The sequence below is a fragment of the Oncorhynchus clarkii genome, chromosome 10 (assembly GCF_045791955.1).
Source record: "Oncorhynchus clarkii lewisi isolate Uvic-CL-2024 chromosome 10, UVic_Ocla_1.0, whole genome shotgun sequence".
NCBI classification, from domain to species: Eukaryota; Metazoa; Chordata; class Actinopteri; order Salmoniformes; family Salmonidae; genus Oncorhynchus; species Oncorhynchus clarkii.
In genome coordinates, this window is record NC_092156.1 from 77294397 (window position 1) to 77307223 (window position 12827).

General features: G+C 42.8%; 1 protein-coding gene across 1 annotated transcript in view; it reads right to left on the reverse strand.

The window, feature by feature from the left end:
- Positions 1 to 12827, reverse strand: part of LOC139419355 (WD repeat-containing protein 19-like) — an 87180-nt gene that overhangs the window by 29679 nt on the left and 44674 nt on the right. The window contains exons 2-3 of the mRNA XM_071169295.1: positions 7678 to 7760; positions 7491 to 7574 (exon numbers count right to left, since the gene is read on the reverse strand). Coding sequence (XP_071025396.1) covers positions 7491 to 7574; positions 7678 to 7760 — 167 coding nt within the window. The remainder of the gene's footprint in view (positions 1 to 7490; positions 7575 to 7677; positions 7761 to 12827) is intronic.

Sequence of the window (12827 nt, forward strand, 5' to 3'; positions counted from 1 at the left end):
AATATTATCCCAGTCCCTCACACTGCCTCCTTAAACCATAATATTATCCCTCACACTGTCTCCTTAAACCATAATATAATCCCTCACACTGCCTCCTTAAACCATAATATTATCCCAGTCCCTCACACTGCCTCCTTAAACCATAATGTTATCCCTCACACTGCCTCCTTAAACCATAATATTATCCCAGTCCCTCACACTGCCTCCTTAAACCATAATATTATCCCTCACACTGTCTCCTTAAACCATAATATTATCCCTCACACTGGCTCCTTAAACCATAATATTATCCCTCACACTGTCTCCTTAAACCATAACATTATCCCTCACACTGACTCCTTAAACCATAATATTATCCCAGTCCATCACACTGCCTCCTTAAACCATAATATTATCCCTCACACTGACTCCTTAAACCATAATATTATCCCTCACACTGCCTCCTTAAACCATAATATTATCCCTCACACTGCCTCCTTAAACCATAATATTATCCCTCACACTGGCTCCTTAAACCATAATATTATCCCAGTCCCTCACACTGCCTCCTTAAACCATAATATTATCCCTCACACTGACTCCTTAAACCATAATATTATCCCTCACACTGCCTCCTTAAACCATAATATTATCCCTCACACTGACTCCTTAAACCATAATATTATCCCAGTCCCTCACACTGTCTACTTAAACCATAATATTATCCCTCACACTGCCTCCTTAAACCATAATATTATCCAGGTCCCTCACACTGCCTCCTTAAACCAAAATATTATCCCTCACACTAACTCCTTAAACCATAATATTATCCCTCACACTGCCTGCTTAAACCAAAATATTATCCCTCACACTGCCTCCTTAAACCATAATATTATCCCTCACACTGCCTCCTTAAACCATAATATTATCCCTCACACTGACTCCTTAAACCATAATATTATCCCTCACACTGCCTCCTTAAACCATAATATTATCCCTCACACTGCCTCCTTAAACCATAATATTATCCCTCACACTGGCTCCTTAAACCATAATATTATCCCAGTCCCTCACACTGCCTCCTTAAACCATAATATTATCCCTCACACTGCCTCCTTAAACCATAATATTATCCCTCACACTGCCTCCTTAAACCACAATATTATCCCTCACACTGACTCCTTAAACCATAATATTATCCCTCACACTGACTCCTTAAACCATAATATTATCCCTCACACTGCCTCCTTAAACCATAATATTATCCCAGTCCCTCACACTGCCTCCTTAAACCACAATATTATCCCTCACACTGTCTCCTTAAACCATAATATTATCCCTCACACTGGCTCCTTAAACCATAATATTATCCCTCACACTGTCTCCTTAAACCATAATATTATCCCAGTCCCTCACACTGACTCCTTAAACCATAATATTATCCCTCACACTGCCTCCTTAAACCATAATATTATCCCTCACACTGACTCCTTAAACCATAATATTATCCCTCACACTGACTCCTTAAACCATAATATTATCCCAGTCCCTCACACTGTCTCCTTAAACCACAATATTATCCCTCACACTGCCTCCTTAAACCATAATATTATCCCAGTCCCTCACACTGCCTCCTTAAACCATAATATAATCCCTCACACTGCCTCCTTAAACCATAATATTATCCCAGTCCCTCACACTGCCTCCTTAAACCATAATATTATCCCAGTCCCTCACACTGCCTCCTTAAACCATAATATTATCCCTCACACTGCCTCCTTAAACCATAATATAATCCCTCACACTGGCTCCTTAAACCATAATATTATCCCTCACACTGACTCCTTAAACCATAATATTATCTCAGTCCCTCACACTGGCTCCTTAAACCATAATATTATCCCAGTCCCTCACACTGCCTCCTTAAACCATAATATTATCCCTCACACTGACTCCTTAAACCATAATATTATCTCAGTCCCTCACACTGGCTCCTTAAACCATAATATTATCCCAGTCCCTCACACTGCCTCCTTAAACCATAATATTATCCCTCACACTGTCTCCTTAAACCATAATATTATCCCAGTCCCTCACACTGCCTCCTTAAACCATAATATTATCCCAGTCCCTCACACTGCCTCCTTAAACCATAATATTATCCCTCACACTGCCTCCTTAAACCATAATATAATCCCTCACACTGGCTCCTTAAACCATAATATTATCCCTCACACTGACTCCTTAAACCATAATATTATCTCAGTCCCTCACACTGGCTCCTTAAACCATAATATTATCCCAGTCCCTCACACTGCCTCCTTAAACCATAATATTATCCCTCACACTGACTCCTTAAACCATAATATTATCTCAGTCCCTCACACTGGCTCCTTAAACCATAATATTATCCCAGTCCCTCACACTGCCTCCTTAAACCATAATATTATCCCTCACACTGTCTCCTTAAACCATAATATTATCCCAGTCCCTCACACTGTCTCCTTAAACCATAACATTATCCCTCACACTGCCTCCTTAAACCATAATATTATCCCTCACACTGCCTCCTTAAACCACAATATTATCCCTCACACTGACTCCTTAAACCATAATATTATCCCTCACTTACTCCTTAAACCATAATATTATCCCTCACACTGCCTCCTTAAACCATAATATTATCCCAGTCCCTCACACTGCCTCCTTAAACCATAATATTATCCCTCACACTGTCTCCTTAAACCATAATATAATCCCTCACACTGCCTCCTTAAACCATAATATTATCCCAGTCCCTCACACTGCCTCCTTAAACCATAATGTTATCCCTCACACTGCCTCCTTAAACCATAATATTATCCCAGTCCCTCACACTGCCTCCTTAAACCATAATATTATCCCTCACACTGTCTCCTTAAACCATAATATTATCCCTCACACTGGCTCCTTAAACCATAATATTATCCCTCACACTGTCTCCTTAAACCATAACATTATCCCTCACACTGACTCCTTAAACCATAATATTATCCCAGTCCATCACACTGCCTCCTTAAACCATAATATTATCCCTCACACTGACTCCTTAAACCATAATATTATCCCTCACACTGCCTCCTTAAACCATAATATTATCCCTCACACTGCCTCCTTAAACCATAATATTATCCCTCACACTGGCTCCTTAAACCATAATATTATCCCAGTCCCTCACACTGCCTCCTTAAACCATAATATTATCCCTCACACTGACTCCTTAAACCATAATATTATCCCTCACACTGCCTCCTTAAACCATAATATTATCCCTCACACTGACTCCTTAAACCATAATATTATCCCAGTCCCTCACACTGTCTACTTAAACCATAATATTATCCCTCACACTGCCTCCTTAAACCATAATATTATCCAGGTCCCTCACACTGCCTCCTTAAACCAAAATATTATCCCTCACACTAACTCCTTAAACCATAATATTATCCCTCACACTGCCTGCTTAAACCAAAATATTATCCCTCACACTGCCTCCTTAAACCATAATATTATCCCTCACACTGCCTCCTTAAACCATAATATTATCCCTCACACTGACTCCTTAAACCATAATATTATCCCTCACACTGCCTCCTTAAACCATAATATTATCCCTCACACTGCCTCCTTAAACCATAATATTATCCCTCACACTGGCTCCTTAAACCATAATATTATCCCAGTCCCTCACACTGCCTCCTTAAACCATAATATTATCCCTCACACTGCCTCCTTAAACCATAATATTATCCCTCACACTGCCTCCTTAAACCACAATATTATCCCTCACACTGACTCCTTAAACCATAATATTATCCCTCACACTGACTCCTTAAACCATAATATTATCCCTCACACTGCCTCCTTAAACCATAATATTATCCCAGTCCCTCACACTGCCTCCTTAAACCACAATATTATCCCTCACACTGTCTCCTTAAACCATAATATTATCCCTCACACTGGCTCCTTAAACCATAATATTATCCCTCACACTGTCTCCTTAAACCATAATATTATCCCAGTCCCTCACACTGACTCCTTAAACCATAATATTATCCCTCACACTGCCTCCTTAAACCATAATATTATCCCTCACACTGACTCCTTAAACCATAATATTATCCCTCACACTGACTCCTTAAACCATAATATTATCCCAGTCCCTCACACTGTCTCCTTAAACCACAATATTATCCCTCACACTGCCTCCTTAAACCATAATATTATCCCAGTCCCTCACACTGCCTCCTTAAACCATAATATAATCCCTCACACTGCCTCCTTAAACCATAATATTATCCCAGTCCCTCACACTGCCTCCTTAAACCATAATATTATCCCAGTCCCTCACACTGCCTCCTTAAACCATAATATTATCCCTCACACTGCCTCCTTAAACCATAATATAATCCCTCACACTGGCTCCTTAAACCATAATATTATCCCTCACACTGACTCCTTAAACCATAATATTATCTCAGTCCCTCACACTGGCTCCTTAAACCATAATATTATCCCAGTCCCTCACACTGCCTCCTTAAACCATAATATTATCCCTCACACTGACTCCTTAAACCATAATATTATCTCAGTCCCTCACACTGGCTCCTTAAACCATAATATTATCCCAGTCCCTCACACTGCCTCCTTAAACCATAATATTATCCCTCACACTGTCTCCTTAAACCATAATATTATCCCAGTCCCTCACACTGTCTCCTTAAACCATAATATTATCCCTCACACTGCCTCCTTAAACCATAATATTATCCCTCACACTGCCTCCTTAAACCACAATATTATCCCTCACACTGACTCCTTAAACCATAATATTATCCCTCACTTACTCCTTAAACCATAATATTATCCCTCACACTGCCTCCTTAAACCATAATATTATCCCAGTCCCTCACACTGCCTCCTTAAACCATAATATTATCCCTCACACTGTCTCCTTAAACCATAATATAATCCCTCACACTGCCTCCTTAAACCATAATATTATCCCAGTCCCTCACACTGCCTCCTTAAACCATAATGTTATCCCTCACACTGCCTCCTTAAACCATAATATTATCCCAGTCCCTCACACTGCCTCCTTAAACCATAATATTATCCCTCACACTGACTCCTTAAACCATAATATTATCCCTCACACTGGCTCCTTAAACCATAATATTATCCCTCACACTGTCTCCTTAAACCATAACATTATCCCTCACACTGACTCCTTAAACCATAATATTATCCCAGTCCATCACACTGCCTCCTTAAACCATAATATTATCCCTCACACTGACTCCTTAAACCATAATATTATCCCTCACACTGCCTCCTTAAACCATAATATTATCCCTCACACTGCCTCCTTAAACCATAATATTATCCCTCACACTGGCTCCTTAAACCATAATATTATCCCAGTCCCTCACACTGCCTCCTTAAACCATAATATTATCCCTCACACTGACTCCTTAAACCATAATATTATCCCTCACACTGCCTCCTTAAACCATAATATTATCCCTCACACTGACTCCTTAAACCATAATATTATCCCAGTCCCTCACACTGTCTACTTAAACCATAATATTATCCCTCACACTGCCTCCTTAAACCATAATATTATCCAGGTCCCTCACACTGCCTCCTTAAACCAAAATATTATCCCTCACACTAACTCCTTAAACCATAATATTATCCCTCACACTGCCTGCTTAAACCAAAATATTATCCCTCACACTGCCTCCTTAAACCATAATATTATCCCTCACACTGCCTCCTTAAACCATAATATTATCCCTCACACTGGCTCCTTAAACCATAATATTATCCCAGTCCCTCACACTGCCTCCTTAAACCATAATATTATCCCTCACACTGCCTCCTTAAACCATAATATTATCCCAGTCCCTCACACTGCCTCCTTAAACCATAATATTATCCCTCACACTGCCTCCTTAAACCATAATATTATCCCTCAAACTGACTCCTTAAACCATAATATTATCCCAGTCCCTCACACTGTCTCCTTAAACCATAATATTATCCCTCACACTGCCTCCTTAAACCATAATATTATCCCTCACACTGCCTCCTTAAACCATAATATTATCCCTCACACTGACTCCTTAAACCATAATATTATCCCTCACACTGCCTCCTTAAACCATAATATTATCCCAGTCCCTCACACTGTCTCCTTAAACCATAATATTATCCCAGTCCCTCACACTGTCTCCTTAAACCATGATATTATCCCAGTCCCTCACACTGCCTCCTTAAACCATAATATTATCCCTCACACTGACTCCTTAAACCATAATATTATCCCAGTCCCTCACACTGTCTCCTTAAACCATGATATTATCCCAGTCCCTCACACTGCCTCCTTAAACCATAATATTATCCCTCACACTGACTCCTTAAACCATAATATTATCCCAGTCCCTCACACTGCCTCCTTAAACCATAATATTATCCCAGTCCCTCACACTGTCTCCTTAAACCATAATATTATCCCTCACACTGCCTCCTTAAACCATAATATTATCCCTCACACTGCCTCCTTAAATCATAATATTATCCCTCACACTGCCTCCTTAAACCATAATATTATCCCTCACACTGTCTCCTTAAACCATATTATCCCTCACACTGCCTCCTTAAACCATCATATTATCCCTCACACTGTCTCCTTAAACCATAATATTATCCCTCACACTGCCTCCTTAAACCATAATATTATCCCAGTCCCTCACACTGCCTCCTTAAACCATAATATTATCCCTCACACTGACTCCTTAAACCATAATATTATCCCAGTCCCTCACACTGCCTCCTTAAACCATAATATTATCCCTCACACTGACTCCTTAAACCATAATATAATCCCAGTCCCTCACACTGACTCCTTAAACCATAATATTATCCCAGTCCCTCACACTTCCTCCTTAAACCATAATATTATCCCTCACACTGCCTCCTTAAACCATAATATTATCCCTCACACTGCCTCCTTAAACCACAATATTATCCCAGTCCCTCACACTGCCTCCTTAAACCACAATATTATCCCTCACACTGTCTCCTTAAACCATAATATTATCCCTCACACTGTCTCCTTAAACCATAATATTATCCCTCACACTGCCTCCTTAAACCATAATATTATCCCAGTCCCTCACACTGCCTCCTTAAACCATAATATTATCCCTCACACTGCCTCCTTAAACCATAATATTATCCCAGTCCCTCACACTGCCTCCTTAAACCATAATATTATCCCAGTCCCTCACACTGACTCCTTAAACCATAATATTATCCCTCACACTGCCTCCTTAAACCATAATATTATCCCTCACACTGCCTCCTTAAACCATAATATTATCCCAGTCCCTCACACTGCCCCCTTAAACCATAATATTATCCCTCACACTGCCTCCTTAAACCATGGAGGTTGTACCTACTTGCCGTCCACCTCCTTGGCCTTGGCGTACTGCAGGTGGATCTTAGGAGAGGAGACCTGAGGAAGTAACTCTCCTACTTTAGACCTGAGAGAGAGAGAGAGAGAGACGTTGGCCGAAAATATTACAGTATGTGTTTTTCTGTGTGTGTGTGTGTGTGTGTGTGTGTGTGTGTGTGTGTGTCTCTCACCAGTTCTTGCAGCGTATGTAGACTGAGGCAGCCTTGTCATAGTACTGCCCCTTCTCATACAGCTGGGCTGCTTCAGAGAACTGCTGTAGAAACACAACACAGACCGAGATAATTACTACTGTCTCTTCTGATACAGACAGAGAGGGAGAATTACTACTGTCTCTTCTGATACAGACAGAGAGGGAGAATTACTACTGTCTCTTCTGATACAGACAGAGAGGGAGAATTACTACTGTCTCTTCTGATACAGACAGAGAGGGAGAATTACTACTGTCTCTTCTGATACAGACAGAGAGGGAGAATTACTACTGTCTCTTCTGATACAGACAGAGAGGGAGAATTATTACTGTCTCTTCTGATACAACACAGACAGAGAGGGATAATTACTACTGTCCCTTCTGATACAGACAGAGAGAATTACTACTGTCTCTTCTGATACAGACAGAGAGAATTACTACTGTCTCTTCTGATACAGACAGAGAGAATTACTACTGTCTCTTCTGATACAGACAGAGAGAATTACTACTGTCTCTTCTGATACAGACAGAGAGAATTACTACTGTCTCTTCTGATACAGACAGAGAGAATTACTACTGTCTCTTCTGATACAACACAGACAGAGAGAATTACTACTGTCTCTTCTGATACAGACAGAGAGAATTACTACTGTCTCTTCTGATACAACACAGACAGAGAGAATTACTACTGTCTCTTCTGATACAGACAGAGAGGGAGAATTACTACTGTCCCTTCTGATACAGACAGAGAGAATTACTACTGTCTCTTCTGATACAGACAGAGAGAATTACTACTGTCTCTTCTGATACAACACAGACAGAGAGAATTACTACTGTCTCTTCTGATACAGACAGAGATGGATAATTACTACTGTCTCTTCTGATACAGACAGAGATGGAGAATTACTACTGTCTCTTCTGATACAGACAGAGTGAATTACTACTGTCTCTTCTGACAGATAGAAATAGAGAGAGATAGAGGTAGAGAGTGATACCTTCAGGACAGATAGAAATAGAGAGAGATAGAGGTAGAGAGTGATACCTTCAGGACAGATAGAAATAGAGAGAGATAGAGGTAGAGAGTGATACCTGCATGTTCTCCAGTATGACTCCACAGTCTTTCTTCAGGACAGATAGAAACAGAGAGAGATAGAGGTAGAGAGTGATACCTTCAGGATAGATAGAAATATAGATAGAGGTAGAGAGTGATACCTTCAGGACAGATAGAAATAGAGAGAGATAGAGGTAGAGAGTGATACCTGCATGTTCTCCAGTATAACTCCATAGTCTTTCTTTAGGACAGATAGAAACAGAGAGAGATAGAGGTAGAGACTGACCACCTTTCAGGACAGATGTAGAAACAGATAGAGGTAGAGATAAGAGAGTGATACCTGCATGTTCTCCAGTATAACTCCACAGTCTTTCAGGAAAGATGAATAGAGGGAGATAGAGGTAGAGACTGATACCTTCAGGACAGATCAAAATACAGAGAGATGAGGTAGAGAGTGATAGCCAGGACGGATGAAAACAGAGATGAGGGTGAGAGTAATACTTGCAGGACAGATCAGAACAGAGATAGAGGTCAAGAGTGATACCTTCAGGACAGATAGAAATAGAGAGAGATATAGGTAGAGAGTGAACCTTCAGGACAGATAAAAACCAGAGAGGATGGGTTGAGAGTTGAAACCTTCATGTTCTTTTACAGATAACCCCACAGTATTTCTTCAGGACAGATAGAAAACAGAGAGAGATAGAGGTAGAGAGTGATACCTTCAGGACAGATAGAAATAGAGATAGAGGTAGAGGTCAAGAGTGACACCTTTAGGACAGATAGAAATAGAGAGCTAAGAGGTAGAGAGTGATACCTCAGGACAGATAGAAACAGAGAGATGAGGTAAGAGTGATACCTTCAGGACAGATAGAAACAGAGAGAGATACGTGATACCTTAGGACAGATAGAAACAGAGATAGAGGTAGAGAGTGATACCTTAGGACAGATAGAAATAGAGAGAGCTAGAGGTAGAGAGTGACACCTTTAGGACAGATAGAAACAGAGAGAGATAGAGGTAGAGAGTGACACCTTCAGGACAGATAGAAACAGAGAGATAGAGGTAGAGATTGATACCTCATGTTCTCCAGATAACCCCACAGTCTTTCTTAAGGCCTCTGCTCGGGTGAGAGGAGCTGGCCTGGGCCGCGCCTCTTCTGATGTCACCCATCTCAATTAACATCCTTGGCCACACACCCTGAGCCCTGCCTCATCATGCTCCTGGAACCCCCCACACACACACACACACACACACACACACACACACACACACACACACACACACACACACACACACACACACACACACACACACACACACACACACACAGGTGCTAGAAAGGAGGAAAGGTAAGAGGGTAGGAGGCTTAACCCCTTAATTTACCAGAAAATAAAAGCTTGTATGGAAAAACAAAACCACGACACAAAGTGGTGACTTGCCTTGTTGTTGTGGGTCATACCTTCTCATAGTGAGACAGGGCATTCACATAGTCTCCTCTACAGAGAGAAAGAGAGAGAGAGAGAGAGAGAGAGACAGAGAGAGAGAGAGACAGAGAGAGAGAGAGAGACAGAGAGAGAGAGACAGAGAGAGAGAGAGAGAGACAGAGAGAGAGAGACGGAGGAGAGAGATAGACAAAGAGAGAGAGAGACAAAGAGAGAGGCAGAGAGAGAGAGAGACAAAGAGAGAGAGACAGAGAGAGAGAGAGAGAGAGAGAGAGAGAGAGACAGAGAGAGACAAAGAGAGAGACAAAGAGAGAGAGAGAGAGAAAGAGAGAGAGAGAGACAGACAGAGAGAGACAAAAAGAGGGAGAGGAAGGAGAGCAAAGACAGAGAGAGAGACAGAGAGAGAGAGAGAGAGAGAGAGAGAGAGAGACAGAGAGAGACAGAGGAGGAGGAGAGAGAGACAAAGAGAGAGGCAGAGAGAGAAACAAAGAGAGAGAGAGAGAGAGACAGAGAGAGACAGAGAAAAGACTAGAAAGAGAGAGAGAGAGAAAGAGAGAGAGAGACAGACAGAGAGAGACAAAGAGAGAGGCAGAGAGAGAGACAAACAAGGGGGCAGCAGGAGAGAGAGAGAGAGAGACAGAGAGAGACAAAGAGAGAGACAAAGAGAGAGGCAGAGAGAGAGACTAAGAGGGAGAGAGACAGAAAGAGAGAGAGAGACAGAGAGAGAGACAGAGCGAGACAAAGAGAGAGAGAGAGAGAGAGAGAGAGAGAGAGAGAGACAAAGAGAGAGGCAGAGAGAGAGACAAAGGCAGAGAGAGACAAAGACAGAGAGACAAAGACAGAGAGAGAGAGACATCAAACACTAGACCATGAAACTAAAATAAATTGTGTGTGTGTGTGTGTGTGTATCTTACATGAACTCCAGTTGAACAGCGTATGACTCGATATGAACGGTGCTCTGGTCCTCACAGCCAGTCTCTTAGCCAGCATCAGAGCACTGTCCCAATGCTGCAGGTCCCTATCCTCATCTAATACACACAGTGTTATCAGACCAGCATCAGAGCACTGTCCCAATGACCAGCATCAGAGCACTGTCCCAATGACCAGCATCAGAGCACTGTCCCAATGACCAGCATCAGAGCACTGTCCCAATGACCAGCATCAGAGCACTGTCCCAATGCTGCAGGTCCCTCCTCATCTAATACACACAGAGTTATCAGACCAGCAACAGAGCACTGTCCCAATGACTGACCACATCAGAGCACTGTCCCAATGACCAGCATCATAGCACTGTCCCAATGACCGGCATCAGAGCACTGTCCCAATGACCGGCATGGCATTTGCACATGTAATGACCAGCATCAGAGCACTGTCCCAATGCTGCAGGTCCCTCCTCATCATACACAGAGTTATCAGACCAGCATCAGAGCACTGTCCCAATGCTGCAGGTCCCTCCTGATCTAATACACACAGTGTTATCATCAGACCAGCATCAGAGCACTGTCCCAATGACCAGCATCAGAGCACTGTCCCAATGACCAGCATCCAGAGCACTGTCCCAATGACCAGCATCAGAGCACTGTCCCAATGCTGCAGGTCCCTCCTCATCTAATAACACACACAGTGTTATCAGGCACGTCAGAGCACTGTCCCAATGACCAGCATCAGAGCACTGTCCCAATGACCAGCATCAGAGCACTGTCCCAATGACCAGCATCATAGCACTGCCCCAATAGCAGGCATCTTCATAGCACTGCCCCCAGATGACCGGCATCAGAGCACTGTCCCAATGACCAGCATCAGAGCACTGTCCCAATGACCAGCATCAGAGCACTGTCCCAATGACCAGCATCAGAGCACTGTCCCAATGCTGCCATTGCCCCTGTTTCCTCAGTGTAATCTTTCTATAAGACAGCATCAGAGCACTGTCCCAATGACCAGCACCAATCTGTTTGTGTCTGTGTGTGTGTCTGGGCCAATTGTGCGCCGCCCTATGGGCCTCCCAATGACAGCCGGATGTGATACAGCCTAATTAGAACCAGGGACTGTCATGGCAGCTCTCACTGAGATGCAGTGCCTTAGACCGCTGTGATACAGCCTGGAATCGAACCAGGGACTGTAGTGACGCCTATTACACTGAGATGCAGTGCCTTAGACCGCTGTGATACAGCCTGAAATAAACAGGGACTGTGTAGTGGCAGAGCTCTGCCTTGCGGTGCAATTGTACTGCCTTAGACCGCTGTAGTCCCACCTCAATCTGGCCGGGACTGTAGTGACGCCTCTTACACTGGGGTTGGGCGCTGCCTTTGACAGTTCAGCCACTGGGTGGTCATTACATAATAAGCCTCTAACTCATCAGGTAGGATCAGGCTGGATCAGGCAGATCACGTGATCAGGCAGGATACAGGCAGTTATCAGGCCAGTAGGTAGGATCAGGTAGGATCAGGCAGGATCAGGCAGGATCAGGTAGGATCAGGTTGGATGAGGCAGGATCAGGTAGGATGAGGTAGGATCAGACAGGATCAGGTAGAATCAGGTGGGGTTGGGGTAGGGGTGGCCAGGGTGGATGGCGCAGATCAGCAGGATGGGTGGGATTCACTTAAGAGTTTTGATGCCGATCAAAACTCTGATCAAATCCAGAC